This window comes from Tinamus guttatus, unplaced genomic scaffold, assembly GCF_059628265.1.
Source record: "Tinamus guttatus ecotype Peru unplaced genomic scaffold, ASM5962826v1 Tinamus_guttatus_pri_ptg000235l, whole genome shotgun sequence".
NCBI classification, from domain to species: Eukaryota; Metazoa; Chordata; class Aves; order Tinamiformes; family Tinamidae; genus Tinamus; species Tinamus guttatus.
The window spans coordinates 347,791-375,136 of record NW_028288769.1 but is presented as its reverse complement, the minus strand read 5'-3'; the positions used below and the strand labels follow the sequence as shown (position 1 = coordinate 375,136).

The 27,346-nt window shown below is 38.9% G+C and overlaps 1 protein-coding gene and 1 long non-coding RNA gene across 2 annotated transcripts in view; one reads left to right on the top strand and one right to left on the bottom strand.

Annotated features, from left to right (window-relative positions):
- The window catches only part of NALCN (sodium leak channel, non-selective), a 218,594-nt gene that overhangs the window by 131,987 nt on the left and 59,261 nt on the right, over positions 1–27,346 (bottom strand). Inside the window, exons 8-10 of the mRNA XM_088525668.1 lie at positions 10,701–10,843; positions 10,483–10,587; positions 7,961–8,047 (exon numbers count right to left, since the gene is read on the bottom strand). Coding sequence (XP_088381794.1) covers positions 7,961–8,047; positions 10,483–10,587; positions 10,701–10,843 — 335 coding nt within the window. The remainder of the gene's footprint in view (positions 1–7,960; positions 8,048–10,482; positions 10,588–10,700; positions 10,844–27,346) is intronic.
- On the top strand, positions 6,040–6,386 carry LOC148594545 (uncharacterized). Its single transcript, XR_015913429.1, has 2 exons — positions 6,040–6,106; positions 6,165–6,386. It is a non-coding gene; the product is annotated as an uncharacterized LOC148594545 (long non-coding RNA).

Here is a 27,346-nt window from a genome sequence, read left to right as displayed (position 1 = left end):
TGTTCACATTTGTCATCCAAGTTACAGCTCTAAAGGAAGTCATGCTGCTGCTGCCGCTGCTTCCAACATTTTGATTGCTATAATTGTGCTAAACACAAAAAACTACATTGACAATTTAAATACCTGTTTTCAGTTTGATGAGATTTGAAACACTGGACATATTTAACATGAGAAATAGAATTTTCTAAAGGAAACTCAGCTGAACTTTAATTTTAGTGGCATTGCTGAATAGTTATTATAATCCACTAACACTGATGCGCCCCCCCCAAATTCTAAGTGCAAACTGTAAGTAAGTGGAAGCTGTATTGAAGTCTGTCACTGAAAAGAATGTTAAAAAGTGGTCCACTCAGCCTATTCAGATCACAGAAAAAAAGACCTGGGTTAGTGAAAAAAACCCACAGTTTGAGCAGTCTTTAAAAAAATGTTATAACAACTTGCAGTATGTAGAATATATCTTTATTGTGGGAGATTTTCAGGTTATTAATTTGACCATGATGCCAAAAATCAATGTCACTATGTAATTCCTCTTTATGAGCGAACTGTGTAAGCCTGTGTGAAACAGAGTCAATATTTATATAAAATCCCTACAGAGAACTCATTATATATGGAGCAGAGAGCTTTTCTGAGGAATTCTTTCAAAATTAGGGTGAAACAATAAGTTTTAACAGCTTGTTCCAAAAAATAAGGGAAAGTTCAGAGATCTTGACTGATTACAAATGTCAGCCAACGTTTCCACAATTCTGGCATACAAAGATTTTTGAAAACATACTGCTTCGGATAAATTCCAAATACTCCATTCTAAATCTCCCAAGAAGATGTCAAAGGCCAATAAGTGAACATAATTTTTACTGCAGCAAACCCTCATTTAATAAAGATCACTGCCAAGGAAAACCACCATCCTTTTATAAACTTAAATTATACTTTAATGCCCATCTGTATTGTCTTACCGTACACTGAAGATCTGGAAGAAAACTGCATGTGCAAGCTAAGAAAGTCTTATTACTGATGTTTATTTGTTCAAATGTAAAACAGGGAATTGAGTAAATGGTTTTCTTTTTATTTAGTTTTGATGACCAAATTGCTATACCCATACACTTAGCAGGTTGTAATGAACAAGAACAGATGTTTCAGCAAGTAAATGGAAAACTATGGCAAAGAAGCTATGAACATAGAAGAACTATTTATCTAACTCATGGTTAGAGTATGTGCTTATTTATGCTGTTTATAAAGGAGAAGAAGGCAAATAGGCAAGAAAGCAAGAAAGAACAAAAGACAAAAAATAAGAAAAAGGAAGGAAGGAAGAAAATAGAAGAAAGAAAAAGGAAGAAAAGGAGGGAAGGAAAGAGAAAGATGGTGAGGAGAATAAAAAGAGAGAGAAAGTAAGAGAAGAAAGGAAGGAAGAAAAGAAAAAATAAGATAAAGAAGGAAGGAGAGAAGTAAGGAAGAAAAGGACAGAAAGAAAGGAAGGGAAAGGAAGGGAAAGGAAGGAAGGAAGGAAGGAAGGAAGGAAGGAAGGAAGGAAGGAAGGAAGGAAGGAAGGAAGGAAGGAAGGAAGGAAGGAAGGAAGGAAGGAAGGAAGGAAGGAAGGAAGGAAGGAAGGAAGGAAGGAAGGAAGGAAGGAAGGAAGGAAGGAAGGAAGGAAGGAAGGAAGGAAGGAAGGAAGGAAGGAAGGAAGGAAGGAAGGAAGGAAGGAAGGAAGGAAGGAAGGAAGGAAGGAAGGAAGGAAGGAAGGAAGGAAGGAAGGAAGGAAGGAAGGAAGGAAGGAAGGAAGGAAGGAAGGAAGGCAGGAAGGCATCTGGACTTAGATTTACTAGAACTTTTGCCAAAGAAAAACCGTGACTCATCAGCCAAGATCAGAATTGCCATTTGATTTAAGAGGCTGTCAGGCAAGAAAGGCTACTGATTGGTAACATCATTCTGTGTGTCTGTCTCTGAAGCATGCTTATTTTATTAAGCATACATGCTTCTTTATTCTTTGCCTTGATGGACAGATTCTAAGGAATTTCTAACCTACCGCCTGGCTTTTTGGACTAGCAAACCTGAAATGCAAAACCTTAGCAGGTTCTACTTCTTACAGGAGGGAAATATGGATGCAGCTCTGTAGCCTATTAAGTTTTTTTTAGGTGCATGTATATTACAGCAGAGAGGTAGAAGCATAGAAAAAAGTACTATAGGAATCTAATAAGGTTTAAGTTCATATTTGCTAATGCCAGATAGTTACCCATGGGAGATTTTCAAGTGCTCTTACAAATGATGGACTTCTCACCAAAAACACCAACCTCTTCTTTTAATACCTTTCTGAATCTTAAATATCAATTTCCCTTTCTGAAGTTTCCTTACCACTGATAAATCTACTTATACATGCAAAAACAAACTAGTTTGCACACCTGATATTTACAGCCTGCAGACACCCATGCGTGCCACCCTCTTGTTGCCGATGGCATGTTAAAACAGCCAGTGTTCCTGTCATTGCCGAGTTTTGCAATTTTAAGCTTTTTGTTTTTATAGAAGAGGGAGCATCCATCTCTGAATTACAACCCATAATCTTTGCAATCAGCAACATGCAGAGATGCCTTATTTCAGGTAATGGACAGTTTTGGAGATAATACAAAAGCATTTTTTGCCTGCTAGTTTTATGAGCACTCCAATACCTAGATCATAAGCTTCATTGTTCCTGATCAAAAATGGTGAACTTATGCACGCAAAACTCAACTCATATAAAAAAAAATACCAGGAAACATACTGCCTGCTCAGTTGCCACTGTTACTGTGGATAAAACCCCTGGGAAAAAAAAAGGGGAGAGCAGAAAATGGAGAATGGTAACTGTTTGTGAGATGGGATAAATTTGTGAAACACAGGGTATGGTTAATGACTGCTTTTTCTGGAAGACTCTTTATTTCATAATGTCCCCAACTTGCTATCCTGCTACGTGCACCTGAAAGTAGGGAGTGGGGCTGGACTTGTGTTACTAGTGCATGTTCTTCTGTTTCTAAAGGTTTCACTTCCCCAAAGAGTCTTCCATTCCACCTCATTTTTATTCCCAATTTTTACCCCACTCAAGCTGAACGGCTTGTTTTTATTTTACCCTTTGCATATTCTGCTCCTAAGTCCCCAAAGCAAAACTAATAAGGTACTTCTCAGTCCTACTTCAGTGCCAAATACATCACTGACCTTTCCAAGCTCCTGCTAACTGATACAACTTTTAGACTCTCTAAACAAGAGCAGAACACAGAAAAAATGTACTTTTTTAAAAAAAAATGACAGCCTCCAAAGTTTAGGATTTGGAGTTATTTAATCTGCTTCTGATTGATTATTCGAGTTAACCCAAATCTTAGCCAATGGAAGGAGAGGATTTTTGTTTTACTATAGTAAATATAGATGGGGCTTCAGTTACTTTAAATAAATAAATCTGCCTCTGCAACAGACCTATTGAAAGCCACTGTACATAAGAAGAGCATAGGGAGAGGTGGGCATACCTTTCATGTGCTTCCAAAGTAAAAACTGGTCTATAAATAGACTACTATACTTTTCTGGTTCATCAATATTTATCTTCCAAGAAAGGGAAGAGGAGAAAAACAGTTTGTGCTCTCTTTTGTTACTCTGGCAGTGAAAATCCCTACACATGGTTTCGCCATCCATCATGGTACTGGTAAAACCATCAGTTCTTGCTTCTCTGATTGTCTTCTCCTACTCAATTTCCATTATACTCTTATTCTTTCTATAAGAGAATAAGAGATCTTGATCTCTTGATCTCTTGATCTCTTTGTCCTCTCTGCCAACCTTTTCTAAAATTCTGTTTTATATATATATATATATACACATATGTATATGTATGTACATATATATATATATATATACACACACACACACACACATTCTGATAAAGTTCCATAGCATGAAGGAATAACTTTTTGAGAGAAAAGAAAAAAAAAAGATATAATTAAGATTTTGGCATTAATCCTATGTTAAAGAGACATAATAATGTAATTTGGGTGTTTAGATCACAGCTTTGTAACTTTCTGTTAATTCCCTAGTCAGAGCACAAATGATTAAAAGTGAATATTTTTGGAGTGCTGAACTCTCCATTACTATCAGAATGGAAGTGCACGTAAGTTTCTGAATAGATGACCATTTCCACTGATGCTTCTGCATTGCACAGAATATTCCGAAGCTTTTTCTAAATGCCGGTCTGTCTCCAGCTGTGAGTTCCATTTCTGCTGAACATACGACCCCAAAATATAGCACAAACATGGAATTACTGTCTGGCTCATTGGTCTCCACAGGACTGCAGTTCCAGACTTTCTCTGTTCATTACAAATCTACGTACTGAGAAGACTGAAGATGTCATTAGTGCTTTGGTGCTAGCGATATCAATCACAGTTTCAAGGAAGACATGTGTAACTTAAAACTTTTCAGTTTGCCTTTAAACCAGCATGCATATTTTATAAGTCTTAGGGGACTGGAAGACAAAGGAAGGAGTGATTAAAAACATCAACAACCTCCAAAATTAAGAGGAAAGTAATAATAAAAAATACAATGTGCCTTTACCAGGGGATTAAAAGGGTAAATACCTCCCTGAAGAGTTTTTTAAAAGGACTTTTTTTGGAACCTGGTGCTCAGCTTTACTTTATTTGTGAACTGAGAGCTTCCTACTGTGCTCGTGGGAGTAAGTCGTGGTAGGCAGGAAGTTCTAACACACGACAATCTGTTAAAGTAATATCAACAACAGCAAAATAATGTGGCAGCACGGGTTCCTCAGCATGCATTCATGCCAAATGGTTCATGTTAAAATGGAAAACACAAAGATTATTTTTCAGTGACAAAGAAAATCAATATTTAAAATCAATGCCGGTCATGGGGAACAGTGAGAATAAGTAACAAAAGGCCACAAAGCACCTTTGGGAACGCTTGGAAGAAAACTATAATAAATTTAAAGCTATTATGGTGAAATAAAAGCCTCTTTATCCCACATTAGGATAAATTTGCAAGTCAAAATGAAAAAACATACTGTTACTAACTTTTCATGTTGCCACTTTCAGCCAGTTCTAAAGAGCTAGGGAAAACAGAGTAGGTAGGTGTCTGAGTGAAAAGTTCTGCTAGCAGCTGCTAATGCCCATCTTTCTTGCCCATCTCTCTTGGTTTCGTCTTATTCGTGTTTGCTTTTAGCCATGATGTTACAGGGAAGGAACTTGGGCTCTCAGGCGAGACAACGCAGGATGCTCTGGGAAGCACCGTGTCACTGCACAGCAGCTGAGACGTCCCTAACAGCAGGGAAGAGTCTGACAACTCTTTGTACTGCCCTGTTTGCAGGTCGCTGAAGTGCAAAGCTGTGGTTGCCAGCTTATTAGCCCTACTTAATTGCACGGTTTGGTGCAATAGTGCCATGTTTGTGTGAAACAAAGCGAGTTACAAAGATCTCTGAGGAATCTGTACTATGTCGGAATTATTAGTAACTGCAGAATAGCATCACATCCAAGTGACCCCGCGTGTCACTGCAATGTTAGACCTCAGCTAATAAGGCCTGTCAGGCAGACACCTGAACCAGGCTGTGGGAGTAAGCATGAGGTGTGCAAAAGCCAAACCATGACAAATCCAGCTAGTCCTTGTGAAGTGTTGTGCAGTATCTGTGCTGGATACGGGTTTTTTGTTACATGAAGCACACAAATAGCATCACTCTCGCCCCCATCCCTCCCAGTATTAGAGAGCTGGATCTCCTATTTGCCTACTTACATACAACATGCCCATCTTACTGGCACCTTTTACATAGCAAGATTAAACTCCACAGTTTCCATGTCTGGTATTGAGACACCACCTTACAGAATGTGAATCAAAGCTAAGATATCTGTTATACAGTTCATTCAAAGCTTACAGAAAATTTGTGCTTGGCCAATAAATTGACCCTAAACCTCCACAGACCTTTTTTGGTTCCTTAGCTGCTAGGTAATTTCCTCTCCCAATGCACAATACGGTTGTTTGAGGAAGTAAATTATAAATACTGAATCAACTGAACAAGTAGCGTTTCATGAAGGCACTGATCCATGTTACTGTTGAAAGAGAACTTTTAATGAGTGTTCTCTTCTGCATTTGGAGTAGTAATACTTAAAGAGTCCAGAAAGAAATGAGTAAAACCAAATTTACTACGAAATTTTGTTAAAATGATACAGGGCGATACAGAGTCTTCACTACCTTTTTCTGAGAACTCTGTCCCTTACAGGATATTGAATGACAGTACGCTTAGCTAACAAATGTCAGAAGAATGCTTATTTACTGAATGCATCCCTAAAGGTAGAAGGTATGTTCTTCAGTATTATTATCTCTTTCCTAGGTTCAGATCTTTCAGGTGTAGATGTACTACTTTCCTCTTAAAGAAAAAATAAAGACAAAAAGCTAAAACACATCAATGACATCCCTCAGTACAGACTTCATGCATACAAATGCTATGTCTTTTTACATAGGAATTGATAGAAATGAAACAATAATGCGTAGTGAGATGAATAAAGATGCATGCATGGATGAGACTGTGAGATTTTCCTTTAATTAGGCTGTATTTTAATTAATATTTCATATAGAATCACAGAATCACAGCATGTTTGAGGTTGGAAGGGACCCTTAGAAATTATCTGCATACAGCATATTTCAGGCACTGCTCTGCTAAAAGACATTGTTTTCCTTTGATTGTCACTGAACTCCAGTAAGGCCTTAGATTAATGGAAGCTCTACAGATGGTTCATAGAGGATGAAGGATAAGAAGAAAACTGACAGCCGAGTTGTAAGAATAAAAAGTTACAGCACCCATAGAGGCATGAGGTTTATGTTCTCTGGAACACAATTCACCATGTGTTCCCACGATTCCTGAAATGGGAGAAAATGTAATACTACAGAGAAAGGCAGAACAGGTTAAGTCAGATGCTGTCTTAACTTTCATCTGAAGGAGTCTTCAGTGTGAACCCAACTATAGTCTATCCACATACCTGAGACAGTTACTTGAGACCATCACAAGTGATATTACAGTTGCTCTCAAAATTATTAACTTAGTTTGGGAAGAGAAGTCATAAGTTAAAGCATATGCTATAATTAAACACCTGCCAATACTTTGACAAAGCACAGAGACCTGAAAATGAACAGTTTGTTCAAGAGTGGCTGGAAGGTGCTTGCTTAGGGCTGAGCTAAGTACATGCTGCCAGCATGCTTGTGTACTTTAGCTTACCTATTAAATCAAACACTACCAAAATGGCTAGCAAACATCATGCTATCAGATTGCTATAGGAACTTTGCTTTTTAGTTCTAAGCAAGGTTATTATTTAACATGCAAATAAAAACATGAGCTGCTGTACAGTGTGTTGAAATAAAAAGGGATTTCTAAAAACATTACATATCTTAGTCTGGGTTTATTTAAACAAGGACAGTAGAGCTGATATCAAACCCCACTGATATCAAAATGGGAGTACCAAATCTGGAAGTTTCAAATACTGTATGGCTTAGTAGCTACATTCCCCATTCTTCACTGACATTATTTTCAATATAGGAATGAGGTACTTGTGTGTTTATGATGTTTAGTTATATCTCTTGATGTATGTTATTGTATTCAGCAGTTAATAAACAATTCTATTGGTTGTAAATAACTTAGGAGTGAAGTTGTTTTGTACATAAAGTCTGGTAGTTAAAGTAGGATCATTTATGTTATTTAATATAATAAAATGTTCTAAAATCTTTATCTTACTAGTGCACAAGACAGAGTCTTTATGATAAATGTATTTTTCTAACCTTCTGGCTTTGGATATCGTACATTTTTCATTGATTTGTGTTTTCCATGAACAAGCCGACACTGAAGAAAGCAATGGATTCAAGGCAATTTATGACTAAAACTATTGCAGGGGCTATTTCTCACCACAGTCTCCTCATGCCAGTGTTCCAGTGGTGCTGGTTACACAGACTGATTTAGTAAGAAGCAGTGTCATACCTGTAGACATGCAGGAGCTCTGCCCTGGGGTTTATTCACATCAACAGCCACAAGCTGCCAACCTCCAGCCGCATCTTCGTGAAACATCTTGAAAGAGAAAACAGTTGTCAGAAACGTTTTTGATGTCAGTAAATACAAGTGAAGTCTGTTACATTCCCCTTAAGGATCTGTTTACATTTTGACTATTGTTAGTACAAAATAAGAAGGGACTGGTTTCTATTGCTAAAGAAAAAAACATCATGCTCCTACTCCAACATTAATAGTTTCTGAATTTTACTCAGATAACATGAAATGTAATGTGAAACTATTAGTCCTTACATACAAACCTATTCAATTCATCTCTGATCAGTATCATTATATGGTAGTATCCTTTCAGAACAAATTCCGTACTTAATAAATTTATCCTGAGGAAATACACAGACACTGTGACCAATAAATACATTTCATGGTGCATTTGAAAACAAATACAATACACAACTCTCATATTTCTTACTGAAAAAATTATTTTACTTCCAAGGATCAGACTTTTGTTGCAAATACAAATCACGATTAACTCTGCAGCCATTTTGTACTGTTACCAAAACCTTATAACTGCTGTAAACACACGAATTAAATCCTGGCTCTAATTATGTCAATAAAAACTGCTCTCTTGACCACAACAATACTCAGATTTTACCCACAACCTCTGAAATTAAAAATATTATATATTTTTTTCAGATATCAGGACATGAAAGGACACAGACTGCTGGGCTTCAGGACAGCCAGACACCATGTCTGGAAGTGATTAACACTGTCCTTTAAAGCGTCCTTGAGAGAACATGAGCTCCTCTATCATTTTTAATCACCATCTGAAAATATGCTGAATATACTATATAATGAGGCGTGGTGAAGATCCCACATCCCTTCCACCCTCTTCTCGACATGCAACACAAAGGGAGTCACCTCTGGCACACAACCATTTTAGCAAGGTTTAAACTTAAAGGTCTTCCTGAAAAAAGTGCTCATTAGACTGGGGAGAATGCCACACCAAAATGGTTTTAATGGTATTGGGCCCTTATGTAGTATCTGCACAGCAGGAAGAGCTGAAAGTTGAGATCAGTACCAAATTACTCCTCCTTCTTTGTTGTTTCAATGGGCAATGTTAAAGTGCCTTACAGGAATCTCCTTTCATTCTTCTGCACAACCCCTTCTTAGCTTTGATCTTCCAACATATCTTTTCTTTTCTATAGGACTAAGTTTCTGGAGTAGTTAGTTGTGTAATAGTAGTTTATGAAGCGGGCAAATGAAGCAACATAGTACTGTTTCTGTCAAGGTAATTTCATGCACAAAACGTGTATTAACTTTTATTTAGAGGGTTTGAACATGAAAAGCTGCTAGACAGTTTCTGACCATCTTAATGGAGAAAACCATATGTTACCACAGGTAGTCTGCTATGCCAGACTTCCTTTACGGTCATTATATCAGTGACTCAGGGAACACAGTAATCATTTACTTCTCTACAGCCTACATACCATTTTTATTCTGCATGCTGCTATTTATATTCAAAATGTTCATATTCTTTGGCATGATGATGATATTTTTCGAGTTACTATTATCCTTGGAATACCTTAATCTTGGCTGCTTCTTAAGTTTCCCTCTGTAGACCTCTCTGTTCCAGGCTCCAGTTCAGGGTGTGTAAATTAAGCCTATATGGCATAGGGATTTATCACATGGGGGTGAAACAAACATTATGGTGCTTAGGCAGGGCACATGGCATGTGGAAAAGTCCCTTTTTGGCAGAGAACAGGTTTTACACTGAAATTATATCAGCAAGTCTGTTCTGACAAAGCCACACATAGAGCGGAAATTAGTGCCAAAAAAAGTATCTGTGAGACCAAAAAATGTAGCAGCAGGCAAAAAAAAAGATGGGATTTACATGTGGATTACAAGAAAATCCACAGATACATCAGAAAGTATTTAATAAATAATTTTGAAGACGCTTGAATCCTTTGTCTTAAGAAAGCAAATAATCTTTGGCTACAGAAGTTGCAAAATTCTTCTCACAGGTAGATTTCTTATATCTGTTTTCCTAAAGACTTTTTGCAGGCACCTGAGTTTCCTCACATAGAAAGTGTACTGGCACTGAAAAAGCCTATTGCCATTTATACATTTAGGATATCTAATATATTTACTGCAACAATGAGGAAGGAGTTTAAATCTCAATGAGTTAGACATTGTTTTTCATATTGGGTCTTTTCTATCCCCTGAGCCCAAACCAGTGCCCTTCCTAACATGGTTTCTTGCTAGGCATTATCCTAGTCCTTATCTCAAACCCAGGGTCTCACTTTCTGTGGCTACTACAAGTCACAGCTTGGATCTCTGATGCCTGAGCACCTCATGCCTCCTTGGTCTCACTAAATAGAACGTACTGAGATGAAACCATAATTAACAGGGACTTACGTCTTATTATTCTTTCATAAATTACAAACAATTAGGTCCCCAGCACATCTCAGGATTTGGGTGCCCCAGCATGAACACCTCACCTGGGTGGTGGCAGTCGAAGTGGTGCTGCTCCTGGATCCCCACATCTGCTGGAACTGCACTCGAATTTCTGCAAACGTTTCAATGATGACTGCAATGAAAACATTCTGTAAAAAGAACATGAAAGAAATGGCTGACACAAAGCTCAGGAAGCACAGAAGAGAGAAATTAATTCTAGTATGATCTACATTTCAGATAGGTTTAAAAGAACAAATTGTACCTTAACAAGCCAGGCCAGAAAGAAAATTAAGGTGATGAAATAGAAATATGAACGCCATCGGGGAAAACTGTCAATTGCTCGATACATAAGGAACACCCAGCCTTCCTGAGAAGCAGCTTCGTAAACTGTAAATATGCTTGTACCTGTTAAAGGAAAAATGAAGATATCTGGCATTAAGCTGCCCAAAATGTTTTTAACATCAGCAAACAGTCATCTTTTATCTATTTTATTTTTCCTTTATTTAAAGGGTATAAGATCTCCTTTCTTCAAACAGCAGTTTTTCAGGTGCATTTCCATGTTTCTTCTTTTTCCAATTGAATCTGAATTGTTTTTACATTAGGCAGGGCTCCATTCTCTCCCTGGATACACATGCACAATCCCTTAGACGGGGTCAGTGGGAATTATGCAAATGTCTCCCAAGGTAGGATTTGTCCCACCGGGTGACTTCAGCATATCTGTGAAAAAAGACTTAATTAAAGCTATCAGGATCAACATTCGGTAGGTGAAAGGAATCACTATTAATATAAGCAAGGCTGGGTAAGCAGTAACACACCAAGACGGTGCACGATACTAGTAGGCACGATTAAGTGTCTACAACAAGCAGTTAAACAGTGTTGAAGTTCAGGTATCCATGGTAGCTGTGTTAATGTAAGTGTACTGCCTTAAAAATGTGAAAGCATTTCTGAGTTAAACCTATTAAACGATCATAGGAAAGGGGAGATGCTGCAGAAAAGCTATGAGGAGTTTGTGCGTGCAAAACCCACTTCTGAATAAAAACTATTAGGTGATCATTTCCTCATTTTGAACTTAAAAGACAAACTCATTCTAATATCTACAGCCATTCTTTTTTTTGCAAACTGGGCCTTGTGTCTTTCCTCTGAAAAACTGAATATTGAAATCTGGAAAGGACTCTTCAGGCTCATTCTTGTCTGCAGGATACTGGCAGTCCTTCTGATACCACTTCCATGGCAAAGGGATTTAATGGGTGAGAATGCAAAAGGAAAGCAATTTAAAAGCTAGATATTAACATCTATATTGTGGATCAGATCCTAGATTAGGTCTCCTAGCAATTATTAAGCAAGTAAAAAGAGTAGATGAAGGAGGAAAAAGGGATTTAAAAGTAGTTCTGCACCGCTCATGTCCTTAGCTGCTCTGAGAGGCGGTGAGTGAACGTGTTTCTTCAAGGTCCAATAGCAGAATGGGTGTTCTAGCCAACTATGGGATAATATGCTCCAACCTCCTCCTTCCAGCTCCTCCTTATTTCTGCAACAGAAGTGTAAAAATAGTTGAGGCTCAAATGGCCTTTAAGCACAACCACAAGGGTTTACAGTGCGAATGCTGACTCCTGTCTTCAGCAGGCTCAACCCTGCACTTGGACTGTGCAGGGACTGTCTCACTGATCCACAGTGACAGAGGACAGGAGTGCAGAATAATCCCAGGGGATGGGGAGGAGAGGAGTAAACCTGCTGCCCTATGTGCTACTATTCTGCAGGCAGAGCTCAGGCAAGCACAGACTTTAAACTAGAGGAAATGGCCGGAAACTGAAACATCAAAAATTCCATAGGAACTTAAGGAAAAATTTCTTAACAGTGAGGGTGACAGAGCACTGGAACAGGCTGCCCAGAGAGGTTGTGGAGTCTCCTTCTCTGGAGATCTTCAAAACCCGCTTGGATGCCACCCTGTGCCACGTGCTCTAGGTGACCCTGCGTGTGCAGGGGGGTTGGACAAGATGATCTCTGGAGGTCCCTTCCAACCCTAAGCATTCTATGATTCTATGATTCTAAACCACCACTGGCTTCATGAAAATAAAGTATCTGCTGTTTATTTTTTTTATGTTTTGGAGGAGGGCTGAATTTATGGCTAATAACATGACCCTCCATTTAAGTTGACAGAAATTTTTGCTAAAGTACTGTATTTAACCACTTGAGGTTTTGTTTGCATCTCAGCCTGCTAGACTCAAAAGGGGCAAAATAAAGAGGTGGCTCTCAAACTCTCAAGTACAGAAAAATAAAATAAAGTAATGCCACATACCCATCATCCTTTCCCTACTTTCACAACATAGAAAGGAACACACTACTCTTTCCAAGTATAAAAAAAAAGGGCAGTTTCAACAATTCCCTTATGTAATTAATTTGGATAGTGAGGTGGATTAGGAACTGGCTGGATGGCAGAGCTCAGAGGGTAGTGATCAGCGGTGCAGAGTCTAGTCGGAGGCCTGTAGCTAGCGGGGTCCCCCAGGGGTCAGTCCTTGGTCCAGTCCTGTTCAATTTATTCATCAATGACCTGGATGAAGGCACAGAGTGCTCCCTCAGCAAGTTTGCTGATGACACGAAACTGGGAGGAGTAGCCGATACCCCAGAGGGCTGCGCTGCCATCCAGAGGGACCTGGACAGACTGGACAACTGGGCGGTGAAAAACCTCATGCAATTCAACAAGGCCAAGTGCAAGGTCCTGCACCTGGGCAGGAATAACCCCAGACACCAGTAGAGGCTGCGGACTGACCTTCTGGAGAGCAGCTCTGCAGAGAAAGACCTGGGTGTCATGGTGGATGACAAGTTGACCATGAGGCAGCAGTGTGCCCTCGTGGCCAAGAAGGCCAATGGGATCCTGGGCTGCATTAAGAAGAGCATCTCCAGCAGGTCGAGGGAGGTGATCCTGCCCCTCTACTCAGCCCTGGTGAGGCCACATCTGGAGTATTGTGTCCAGTTCTGGGCACCACAGTACAAGAGGGATGTGGAGCTGCTGGAGAGAGTCCAGTGCAGGGCCACAAGGATGATCAGGGGCCTGGAACATCTGCCCTATGAGGAGAGGCTGAGGGACCTGGGCCTGTTCAGCCTGGGGAAGAGAAGCCTGAGAGGGGATCTGATCAGTGTCTATAAGTACCTCAAGGGAGGGAGTGAGGAGGATGGTGCTGGTCTCTTTTCAGTGGTGGCCACTGACAGAACTAGGGGAAATGGCCAGAAACTGAAGCACCAAAAGTTTCACAGGAACTTAAGGAAAAAATTCTTAACATGAAGGTGACAGAGCACTGGAACAGGCTGCCCAGAGAGGTTGTGGAGTCTCCTTCTCTGGAGATCTTCAAGGCCCACTTGGACGCAGTCCTGTGCCACGTGCTCTAGGTGACCCTGCGTGTGCAGGGGGGTTGGACTAGATGATCTCTAAAGGTCTCTTCCAACCTTAATGATTCTATGATTCTATGATTCATTCTATGATAAAAAACAGGGCAGTTTCAACAATTCCTTTATGTAATTAATTTCCTTCCCCTATCTAGGAAATAAATACATGATAATAAATAAAAGATAACAAATGAATAATGTGCTTGATATTACAGAGGATCATGGCTAAACTCAAATGATTGGACTAAATACCTGACTTGTATCTAAGTAGATCTTGCTGGTGGATGTCTGACCATCCAGCACACTTTGTTCCCAGCATAAGGCAAGATAGGGAAAAATGGAAAAAACTGTCTTCTCTGCTATGGGAGATTTTTGTTGAATTACTTATGGGAGAGCTCTAGGACGGGCAAATGCAGAAAGCAGAATGCTGTGCACCTCCAGAGGTTAAAAAATAACAACAACAAAACTAAAACAAAAGCAAGCCTAGAATGCTTAAAAGGGAAAGTCTAAGTAACACATTAAACACCTTAAGGGAAAATACTGAGAGATTCAAATTCCTAATCCTGAATTACCTGTGTTGGCACAAACAGAAGCAAACTAGCAATTTTCCTTTAACTGTATTTGTATTTGATACACTAAGAGAAGAAGCATATCTACCCTTTCCTTCCTCGCCAGGTAGACCAAATCTTTCACCCAAGCCTCTTGTATGAGATCATTTCCTCCACGCTGGATAAACTTCCACCGTATTCATGATGAGCATCAGGCACAGTCTCTTTACTAACTCCTGATTAGGCTTCCCTTCCCCGTTCCCTCTCTTTCCATTTCCCTTTCCTTTGCCTCTCCCCTTTTCCTTCCTTGTTACTTGCTCTTGCTCCTCTGTCTAAAACTTGGAGAGCTCTGGAATGAAATCTGCTGCAAATTTGGATATATGTGGGATATGAACTGCAGCTCCTCAGAGAATAACCCAGGTCTGCAAACCAGTGTGCCACATTGAATTAATCAGGTCTTGATCCAAGAGTGGAATTTTAGCACCATTCCACTTACTTATGCACATTTAGAATCTTTTAGTTTTACTCCAAGAAGGAAGGAAATTAAACTGTGAAATCTCATAAATTGCTTCAAAATTATGGAATTGTCCTACAATCACCTTTGAGCTCTGCAGCTTCAGTGCTGCTGCCTTTCATGAGAGAGTGTGCATAAAATAAACAGAGAGAGCTTGCGAAACACGGCCAATAGCAAAACATAAAGGCTCCTAAAAAAGAAGACTATGTCTTTCTAGTCACAGAGGAAACAGTTGTTCTAATCAGAAACTCCTTAAGGTTCAGGATTTTCCCAGAAAATCATACTAGGCTATGAGGAGTACTGTGCTGTTATTTCCCTCTGAATTTATAGCATCTACATACCTGTGCACCTCCAGAGATTAAAAAAAAAAACAACAACAAAACTAAAACAAAAGCAAGCCTAGAATGCTTAAAAGGGAAAGTCTAAGTAACACATTAAACACCTTAAGGGAAAATACTGAGAGATTCAAATTCCTAATCCTGAATTACCTGTGTTGGCACAAACAGAAGCAAAAGGGTGAGCCTGCTCACCCAGGTGGGATGAACCAGGAAGCATTTTTGCCTTAGGGAGCCCCTTTCACAGACAAATCTTCATTGATAAGAGGAAGCAGTGAGGAACATTTATTTTTCTTTTTCTCTCTCTCTTTTTTTTTTTTGTATTCACTCACTAGTATGATCTGTGTGTGCTGAATGACTAATGTGATCATGCTGGGTAGGCAAAAATGTTAATCCTTTATATTAATTCTTCCAGTTAATGAATACCTTTCCTATTTACTGCTTATGAATCTCAGGACAGAATTAAAAAAAGTGGGAAGAAAAAGCCCTGAGCAGACGGCAAAACCCTTTTCATTTCTACAACTAAATAAATAAATGTATAAAATCAGTAGTGTCGTAGTGTCTTATCAGTATTGCAATATTCATCAGTGTTTTCTTCATGGGTATTTTGCATTTCAAAAATTCACAAACTGATGGTTCAATCATCTAATATTATACTGTTGCTGAACTGATTAAATTATTGAACCAAACAATGCTGTTAAGGACAGGCAGAGGAAAAAAAAAGGAATCTATTAAAAGTTGCTGGCAAGGAAACAGCAATTAGTCATTATCAATGAGGAAGTCACAGTGAAGATTAGCAAAATAGAGAGAATGTCATGTGAAGTATTTATAAAACATACACTGGGCCATCTGCTGCAGCGAGGCAATATGGGGAACGGATCAAAAAGCACAAACAACCCAATTAAAATAATGTGTTCATCTGCGACATCAAAGTAAAGATATACCTTATATACAGTCGGTACAGGTGTTCTTAGGGCTATTTTAAGGCAATCACCACCAAGATTATAAAATCTTCCTTAACACATGTGGCTAGAAAGCAACGTAGCATTCAGTACTGATGCCAGCAACTAAGCTGTTAACACTGTCTAAAAAGGCTGTTTCAACTGGATACAGAATAAAGAGATGACAGTACGGGATCCAAAACCATGAAATATTTTGATTTGAAAAACAGCAATTCTTGGTTAACATCTGCCTTGCTGTATGTTCTTTTGCTGTTCTAAGAGTAACATTTATTTAAAGACAATGAGCAATCGATTCCATTCCTAAGACCTGGTGTCTTTGCCTACTTGTTTGGAGGGTTTAAGCCCTGACCAGATGCCGGTGGACAAGCAGCCTCGTTACTGCTGCAAGGAGATTCCTCATCAGTCTGGGTAAACTGTGGGATTTGGGAATGGGTTTAAATTTCTGTATGTAGAATGTTGTCAAATCTCAGCTAATAATAATAATAATAGAAAAATATTTAGCAGATTTTTTCCCCTATGTGCTTTGGTTGATGTTAAAAACTCTGGGGCAGGAAGAATTAAGGTCAATTAGGAGCAACCAACTGATGATGACAGAGGCAAAAGAAAAGAATAACACACAAAAGGGCAATCAGGAGGAAAACTGTAATGACACTAAAACTGTTCACTGCAACACACGGACATCCAGTACTGAAATGTAACGGGGACATAAGCCTTCTTCAAAAAACGTATTCCTTTCAGATGTACCAGCTGGGAGCACTAGAGTCAAGGGACATGAAAGAAGTTGTTGTTTTATCACCTAAAGGAAAAATAATTTTAACAAAAAAGAAATTCCACTGGTTTCCAAGAAGAAGCAGGGAGCTGGGTCACCTTACTCTTGCCCACAATACAGATTAATATACCAGGGGGAGAAAACAACCAAGCCAAAAAACAGAGCACATGACGAAGGGATGATTTTCCACAGGAGACTCAGGAATTCTCTGCTGCTGAAAATCTTGAGTATTTCTTACTAGCTTCATGTTCTAGCTTGAAGATTCCCAGTCCTGTATTTGTATGCATACAGTACTCACAGTACTGAGAAGGCTCTGGCCTTTCACTAATATCTTTGATTATGTTGTATGATTCATGGCCACTACCAGAAAAAAAGCAAGGAACAAAAAACCAAGAACTAAGATTAAAAAAAAAAAAAAAGCTTATGGCTAATTGCTGTGACCAGCAATGCCATTAACTCCAGAATTTGCTGCATGTTTAATCTATCTATACTTAACTACCTTACTTTACTGCATCAGCGGTTTCTTGGGTCTCTTGTGCCTGCTGCGAAGCCACCGAGAAAGAAAATTCCCAGGAGAGCCAATACCCACGACAGCTGTGTGGAACTCACTAAGACAACCTACCAGCCGTACGTGTATTCCCTAGAGGAGTGAGTTCCTCAAGAAACTTCCTTGCCTCTGCATTTTTTCTTCAAGAACAGCGATTTCTTGGGTGTGTTCATGTGTTAAAGGCTGCAGCTGGCTGTTTTAGAGCGTGCTCTGGCACGACGGCTCTTTAGCCACCCCTTGGGACTGTCACTTGGACCACACGTGCACAGAGCTACTGAAGTATTCTGTTACGTGGTACCGTGAGGAAAAACAAAATAAAACAAAGCAAGGTTTCATGACCAGACTTCAGGACAGTTTGGACTTTGGAATACTAAGAGTTTAGGTTTGTCCTTTTTTTTTTTTCCTTTTTAATCGCAAATCAATCAGACAAAAATGCACATGCTGTTAGGAAAAGCTTAAAATATTACATACTGTCTCGCATAAGATGCTTCCAGTCAGTAAACGTTCCTTTTCTTACTTTAGCAGTAGCCACTAGATGGAGCTCGTGCACCTCGGGCACATCTGGCACATCAGGCCGCGTGTAAACGAGCAGCAGAGACCGGGCAGGCTGGCGAACGAGAGAGCGGCGAGCAAAGGCACCGGGCATCTCCTGGGAAAAACTAACCACCTTCCTGATGGTGTTTGACTTAACTCTACTGGTTCTGCTGAACACCGAGTGGGATCTTTCTTTAAGATGCTTTGGGAATGTTACCTCCACTAAAAAACTTGCTCTTTTACTCCTAGAAATGCTATAAACCGTGGAGTACTCCTGTTCCTGCTCACATTCACCGATAAAATAAATCATGAGGATGAATGTTCCTGCGAGCTATGGATATCCCCACTGCCCAGGCAGCTTTTAATTTATGCCCTATCTTACAGTATTTATGTAGTTGCAAAGCACTGTGTGCTTTCAAGACTTTCCTCCTGTCTTATGCTACAGCTTTGGTGAAAGCAGAATTTTCCAGGACTGTCCAGGAATACAACCAAAAAGGTGCACTTTGGGAAGCAGCTTCTAGATGTGATTGAAATGACAAAAAGAGCAAATCCTGAAAGGCTGAGTTGGTTTCCTTTTTATTGCTTGTCTCTGGGCCTGCTTTACTCTCCTGCACCAGCTCCTATTAGACAATTTGCCAGCCTGCAGAAATGAAAAGGAAAAAAAGAAAAGGACACACGCTGATGCTCGGCTCCTTCTCTGAAACACCCAATGCCACTGTAATTCACCTGGGACCAGATGAGGAAGACAGGGCAAAACGGGAACTTTGCAGCGCGCTCATTAGCCGCAGTGGAGACACCAGGCTTCTGCTCGAACCGTATCGCTTAACCCACGGAAGCGTAGCCACTTCAAACACACCATACCGATGCGTTATTGATTTTTCAATTTGAAAACCTGTTTTGTCTTGGGAGGATAAAGCTTTTACACAGCAGAAGTGATGATATGCAGAAAAGCAATAAAGAGATTAGGAAAGATAAACATGTAAGTGCTGAGGATCAAGGCTGTTCATACTATGGGGCTAGAGGCGGAAAGATGAAGTGACTTTCAGCAAATTCAGCAAATTTGGACAATTACACTGTTTGCAACTTTATACACTATTCACAAGTGTTAGCTTACTAATACCAATGTAGCAATCTTAGCAGATGTCTGTACAGGGTAAATAGGAGTTATACCATTAAAATATTACATGTGATAGTACTCGGTGCTCCTTGATTTAATGTGTTATGCTTTTAAACCAGCAAAATCTGTTTTACATTTATAAACAAATCTCTCATACAAACAGTGACAAACAATCTTCAGAATGACTCTGGATGTGAAAATTTATGGATATTTAGCCAGACGAGCATTTACATTTGCCTTCCACCAATATTTTTGTGATTAAAATGCTCCTCTGTATATTCACAAGAAACTAGCAAACACGGATCTAAGATGTCAGTGAAGTTCATAAGCCAAGTTTGATTTGCACACATATTGGCTGCATTCCCACAGCTGCAGTGCTAACAAACAGTCTTGTCCAACCATTGCTCTGTGCCTGCCTGTGCGTGTGTGCAGTTTGAGGATGGACAGATCCTCAAACACTACATCCTGCTACATCCTGCTACATCCTGCTCTGATGAGGGCCCAGGGAGGATCACGGAGCGGCCACGGTCACCAGCAGCCCCTTCAAGCTCCGCGTTTCGCCTAGAATCTTGTTCTGGATTCATGCAGCTCAGCTCGAAACCAAACGTGGCTTTTGCTTATCAGCCAGACTTCTGTATTCAGCAAGAGTTTGTTAAAAGTGGCAGTGCTGTGACGATAGGCTTGCTACCTTATCAGTCATTCTAGTGAAATGTCTCTGATCTAAAACACAGCCATAATAAATGGCTGTTACAGTAAATGTTATGACAAAATACCATAACATAAAACCTGTTAAACGGAAGCACTGTAATTTGTATTAACATGTTCCCTTGAAAACAAGTTATTTTAAAGGACTATCTTTTTCCTCTCTTAAAATACACTACATGTGCAAATGCCTTTAAAAGCATACAGTAAAAATAACAGTCCAGAAACAAAACACTCAGAAATACACAAAAATTCATACATTTAAAATGTAATGAATATGTAAAGAATTATCATAGTAATCAGGCAAATTAAAAGCATGCTCTTTAAGAGACATTCTGCATTTCGACTGTCATTCAGCCATATGTTAAATATTGGAAATGCCTCTTAAAGTCAGTTTAGTGGTAGATGCTTTTGCCATTGAAAAAATTAAGTATGCAAAACTTTCTTGACAAAAGGCATGTAAATTCAGTATTGCTTTTCATACACTGTCAATCAATACCATTCACCTTTTGCATCGTTGTCAGCAATCTTACTCATTTTAAGAGCAGCCATTAGAGAGCACAGCTAGCATGTATCATAGTGTCAGCTATTTTCTTCATTAATTAAAAAAAATGTATCTATCTTTGGAACAAGAATAAAATTATGTGCTGTATGGAAAAAAGAACCACATCATACATTTACATAGTAACATTTCCATACCTAGAATGACCAGAATTATGCTTTATTCAAAAGCAGAGTTAAATAACAAAGTTTGGCTGTTAAGTTGAGTACAGGACATCGTTTCATAATGTCTTCATCCTGGTCTCAAAAGTAGGAAAATGGGTTGAGGCAGAAAAAAAATCCACGAAGAAAAGATGCAGAAGCTAATGGGCACATGCAGAAGTGATATAAACGACCTGAAGAATAATTTCTGAAGTTGGAGACACATGGAGCCCCTAAAACTGTGGACATGTTTGGGAAATAGGGATTAAAAGAGTCAGGATCTAATTGGAGCATTTCCAGTGTAATATTTATATTAGCAAGAACAATCAGAGGAGTTCAAGATAAAAAGATTTCAGGTTGGTACAATCTATAAAGAAAAATGACAATGTCCACAGTGCTAAGAAAGCTATTGCAAATGGTTTTCAAATCAACTCCAGCATATTTTATTTGGTTCCCACAACACATTTCCTTATTTCCAGTTGCACTGCAACCCCCTTCATCCTAAAATTTCAAATATTCAATCAGTCAGTAATAAGAAAGCACAAGTATCTAACAAAAAAACCCTCACCCTCATTCCCAGTAGGGTGTTAACCAAAGAAGACCTGAAGATTAGTATGCAGGAACCCATGAAGTTGACTGTGAGGGAAGTGGTTGGACAACCTGATGATGAGGATGATGAGTAACAGCATGTTACTCACATAGGTATGAAGGTAAACAGCAAGGCATTCAGAGTTCAAAGAGCAAAAGGATATGTGTGTGTACATATGTATATATATATTTATGTATTTACTGCAGGGATGGAGAAGTAACTGCTTAAAGGAGACAATCAAAGCTGATGTTCTGCCCTTAAGCTCTGTTTTGGCGTCATTCAGTTCCTCTGGGCATCCCTGGGAACTGCATGCATTTCTCTGAGGGTGCAATCTCTTCTTTAAAATGATGAGATCAGCCTCCTCCTCTTGCATCGAAAACATTTTCAAAAGCAATCAGGTGAAAACTTATCCTTACTGCAATCAGTGGTATAACTGTTAGACTTAAATAAGAGATGAATAAGAGATAAGAGGCCAGTGTTGAATGCTTTTGAAATCCTCTCCTCAAGGAGACCTAGTTTAATCACGACTCCTCCTAATCCCAAGTACAGGACATGTCTGAACCAGCCTTTCTTCCTTTTTTTACACAAAAGCTTCCCCGAGAACAAGGGCAACAGCAGAAAATCCCAACTAGCAAGACCTGCTGAGCACTCATTGACCAGAAACAAGACAACGGCAGCACTTAGCTCAACACTTTTCTGTAAGAAAATACAGCTTGCAAAGAAGCTTGAAAGCCAGTAAGACATCAGAAACAGTTTCCTACCAGACACCTTATTAACCTCCACACACCAGAATAACCAGAACAAACATGCAGTGATAAATACATCCTAAGCCACCAGCCTAGCTGAAGAGACAAAATCTTCATGTCCTGATAGCAGAAAGGATCACCATGACCGACTGTGACAAGAAAGCACAAACTGCACTCACTGAATGACCTACTTAGGTATTAATGAGTTAGGTATTGTGTGATATCTGTTATGTGACAGCAGAAATAATTTACTTATGTTGTTGACATGAGAGAGGGAGGTTTATGCGCTAGTGTGATACGTGCAGTTACGGGGCAGGAGGATGGGGCATGGAGCAGGGGTTTATTATGCTGTTAGCTCATCAAACCTCACAACAGCTCTGTGTGTGAACTGTACTGTTAATTCCACTTCAGAGATGGACAAATTATGTTAGAGACTTTCGTCAAGCAGCAAATGACATCAGTGTCTGGAGATGTGACCGCAACTTATAATATTCTCATTTTAAAAGAGGGATTAGAGTATTGAAAATTTTTGTCCCTTAGCTCTTTGTTAAAAAAGAAAGCACATGATTTTCTTCAATAAAAACATATATGGATGTAAGCAAGAATACACTTGTTTTATTCTTGACTGTCCTAAAGAAAGTGACCAAAGATCTACAGGTTATCAAAAGAATTCTTGGAAGACTAGCATTAATAGACTAACTACCCGACAGTTTATTTGGAGAAGAAAATCAAAACCTTTGTAAAGAAAAGCTGTACAAATTGCCACATATTTTGGGGGAGGAAGAAGGTTCAAAGTAATAAGACACACAGACATAAGCAAGTAACATGGACATGTCAAAGAATGGTTTTCAGCATGCCAGTTATTTCACAGTGACTGCCTCTGTGGCTGGTCTTCACCTGAAGAACATATCTGGAAGTCTATTCCCTCCTTGCACTGGAATGTAAGGTACTTCTAGCTATTTATCATTTACTAAGGTGTACATGCATACATAAGGACAGTACTGCAGGCAGCAAGAATCAACACAACTTGTTATTCTCAGTAACTTGTTTGTACACCCATCTCCCATCCAGATTCTACCAAGGTCCGGGTAAACTTATATATTGTTTTATTATTTTCCCATATTTTTTAGAAGAGGAAAAAATGAAGCTCTGCTCACAAACTTACACAATATTTTCTTAAAGAAAACTATGTTTCCAGTGTTAAAATTGCACTGACCAAATCAGGCACATGAGTTGGCATTCACATATCTACAAGTTGTTGAAGATCCATGGTATGATCTTCTATGATATTTTAACACAGAAATCCTTGCAAAAAAAAAAATGCTGGGAAAACGGTAGGTTTGATTAAATATGCTGTATTCAAGACCCTTATTCAATTGTTTGTCAGGTTAAAAATGAAGCTAGACACTGATACTGTAAGATGTAGTCAGAGGAGAAAGCACTATTATTTCCAGATCCATTCATTTTTCAGCAGCTATAAGATGCATTTCCAAATAATTTTGCATGATGGGGTACTGAATACGAAGGCAAATACAACAGACAATACCAAAAACTTTGTGCATACAAAACTAACCATGAGCTACATCTGCTGTGCCCTGGCATTTAAAACCTATTCCAGAAGTTTTCCCAAGAAACTTTTAAAAGAACCAATTAAACCTCTGATTCATGTCTTAAAAGTCAAAATGAACGAAACAAGGCAGTTGGGAAAAATAACTAGCAGCTATTAATAAGCACTAGAATAACTGGCAGGACTGTACAATTTGTCTCCCTGGAGCTCCAAAAGAACACATCAAATAAGCCTCTATAATGAATGAAAGAGAGGGGACTCCTTGCAGTCTTGGAGCAGCCAGGACTAGCTGGGCTTTCGAACAGGGAACTTTTTGGGTGGTCTACAGTTTTCTTTGGTTTTACAGTATTAAAGAATTCTGTGTCACACAGAAACTCTGAGATTCAGGTACACTCATCATGTCCTACATACTTTGCAAAATGTTGTGTTACTTGACATAACAATTGATATAACAGTTAAATGATCTGATTTATACCTAGGCAAGTATCTTAATCATAACAAATCATGCAAAAAAGAAGAAAAATATATACCTGCAACCATCTGGTAACATTGTGTGTATCTCTATAACGAAAGAATGTTAAAATAATCAAGTTCCAGGGCAAGAGTCCTAAAAATAAACTACTTGCAGAAAACCAAACCAAATCAAAACACAACGATTTGAGAGTAACAACTATAAGGTCCTTTTCTGTGATCAAGCTTCCATAGCATGATATAGCAAAACTGAGACACAGCAATAATAAGTAATGAAGCACCATTTAAAATGGCAAACAGGAGCATCATTTCTTTATTATTCCCTAAAATTGAGTTGTAAATAAGTAGTAGTCCTATATAGAAAGAAAAATCACCACATAAGTAGTCATATATATAAACCTAGGCAGAGTTGCCTACAAAAAATATTGAAGTATTTTTTATTGGAAATTCAATAGAACACAACTTATGTTTGCTTTCTTAAAGGTAACAAAGACACTCAAAACCTCTTCTGATGCTAAAAAGAATTGTCTGATCATACTTATTAGTTTTATACCGTGTCAAAAGCTGAAGAGCCACATGACACACAGCACCTATTTGGTATAAGCTGGCTCTGCTAGTTAAAAAAAAATCTTTTTTTTTTTTTTTTTTTTTGGAGAGTTTCACTTTGTGCTGAAAGGTTGCACGCTGGATGAGGTATTGTCTGTCTGTAATCTAACTTGTGCCACAACAGGTTTTCTCTGGTCTCCTACCTAGAGGATAAAGCTGGCATAAATCCAGCGCCTCTGACACTAACACAGTTACACACTCGTGCCTGAGCTAGAGAAAGTGCTATTGCTGGCTATGAACACAAGCCAAACCACAGCCTCAGCCTGTTGAAAAGCATCGCTCGTGAAAACACATGTGTTGTTAAATCACTTAGCCTCTCAGTTCACTTCAGGTCCTTCTCCCTGATCACTCATGTTGTATACAGGTTACTACAGGTGGTTTTTCTTTGAGGGAATCAATTAGTTCTGTCTCAGATTAAACCTGTGAGCAATTCTGCACAGTCTGTTACAGGCACCTCTAACCATGAGGCACATGGGACACAGCTCTACCAAGCGCAGTGCTCTCCAACCCGCACAAAACTTTTGTGCTATTCCAGATCCATCAGGATTTCCCGTAGTCCCCCTCTCCCTCATGCAATCAGGGCAAAAAATAATGTGCCTGGAGGGCTGTGACACAATGTTAGAAGTATTTCATGAACTTTGTACTGAAAAAAAAAAAAAACAATAAAAAAAAAAGACACACTCAGAAAATGCTGAGTTATGTATTGGGGCTGCAGAGCTGATGCATGGGGTCCAGTAGAGATCCAAGTCAACCGGATCATAACCATTCTGTCCAGAAAGTAGCCCCTTTTAGCCCTGAGCAGCATCATCATGGGTCAGTCTATATGATATGTTGTTTGTGGACCAAAGATCAATGTCAAGCAGATGACTTTACCACAGGTAAATCCTACCTCTCCATTCCACAGTAAGCACATACAGCTCCAGTCTATGGCTCAGTTACGCTACCTGTCAGAAACATACCTAGATGCAAATACAACCTTGGGCAATAAGAACTTCCCAAGTTCAAAAAAACAAAAGATACAGAGGGAAAATATCACTAAGTACTTGACTCTGTTCAGAGTGAGAAAAAAAAGACACTGAAAACAAATGGTAATATTGGCTTTAAAACAAGTCGCCATGAACATGATGAAGGCTGTTGATTTAGGAGTTTTTTAATCATCAGAGAAATGAGGCCGCAGAATTTTTTTTCAGCTGTTTTGCTCCTTCTGTTCCTAATCTTATTTTAACTTGGGACATGATATATTTATGAACACTGTATACTGCACAGTTATCCACAGTCAGAAAGAGGAATGGGCAGGAGAACATGCAAGGCTCTTTCTAGTTGTGCTGCGCCATTTGAAAACAAGGTGTCATCAGCATACATGTTGATTTAGGCCCCAATCCAAAACCCGCTAAGTCAATTGTAGTCAGTCCTATTGTTTAAAATTAATACAGACTTAAGCCTTAATGAATAGAAATACAAAAATTTAGGCATTTCATTTTCACTGTCTTCCTGACATGGGCAATTTTTAAGAAGGCGTCTAATGAGGTTATGCGGGAAGGATTAATATTGTGCTCTGTTCTGGAAGTTCTCAGCAATGTGGCTGATTTAAGAAAGTCCTGCACAGCAGCTGAGGAAGGTCACCATCCGGTACCAAGACTGCTTTTCTTTTTTGTAACAAAATATTTGTTTACTGTGAACAGGACTGAAAATCTGCAGTAAAAACTTTTCACACTTTCTGCATTGTGTCTGAGCATGCTGCGGACAGCTGCAATCCCACATCTTTTCAGGATAGAGGAATTACACACAGAACTGTCAATATCCCCATACCTTGGTCAAAAGTGTTGAAGGCTATGCTGTTAGCATGGTTGTTTAAATCTCTTAATAATTATAATATTTAATTGAAACCAAGGAGCTGAGAGAACTAAATATGGATTTAGAAGAAAAGAAAGTCATAGCCCTTGCAGAAACCAAGAGTCTGTAGGTCCATGAAAGCTTGTGTTTTATGTATTTCACAGCACTTTTAAGGAGCAAATGAAACTGGAAACCATCTGGAGAAAGACAAACCGATGGAAACTAGTTAGTTTGGTATTATAACATAAAGCATCATAGCTGACAAATTTGGCAAAATATTTGAGAAGAAAATACATAGAAAGCAGATAAGTGTGAAGCAATTAGCATAATCTGTTTTAATTAGGAGTAAGACATTTGTGAAATTACTGTAGAGTAGGCTAACCACAGTTTTAATAAATCAGCAGTAGAAGCACTGGATAAAGGGTTGCCCAGGTAAAAGATTGCAAAAAACATGGGGAATAACCATGCTGGCTTCTATTAAATGAACCCTACAAGCTTCCAAGAGCGACTATTTAAACAGTAAAAGTACTGTGTAAATATTTATTCCAGTTAATACTTTTAGTTGTTTCCGGGATATTTACCATCTTGATACCTAAGTATCAGTGAAATACCTATCCATGGCTATGTTACCATAGTGGTAGAATGCTGAATTGGTTTCCATGCTAAATGGTTTCCATTTAATCTGTATGTGACTTCCATTCAGTGCCACTACCCTTCCATGAATCATCATTATTGTCCCAAAGCCACGGGACAGTAAGAGATTGGCATCATAACACAAATCAGCTACGTTGATTATATATAAAATCTTAAAAGAAGAAAACCGGAAAGAGAAAACACAGATAGGGTTTGTTCTAGAGAGAGGGTTAAATAATAGTACTATGAGTGAAACTTCTTGAGAGACTACAACAGTTATATTTAGTTAATTGTCATTTAACCTGAAGATTTTAAGGAAAATTTCTAAGAACAAGGAAGCAGCAGCAAAAAAAAA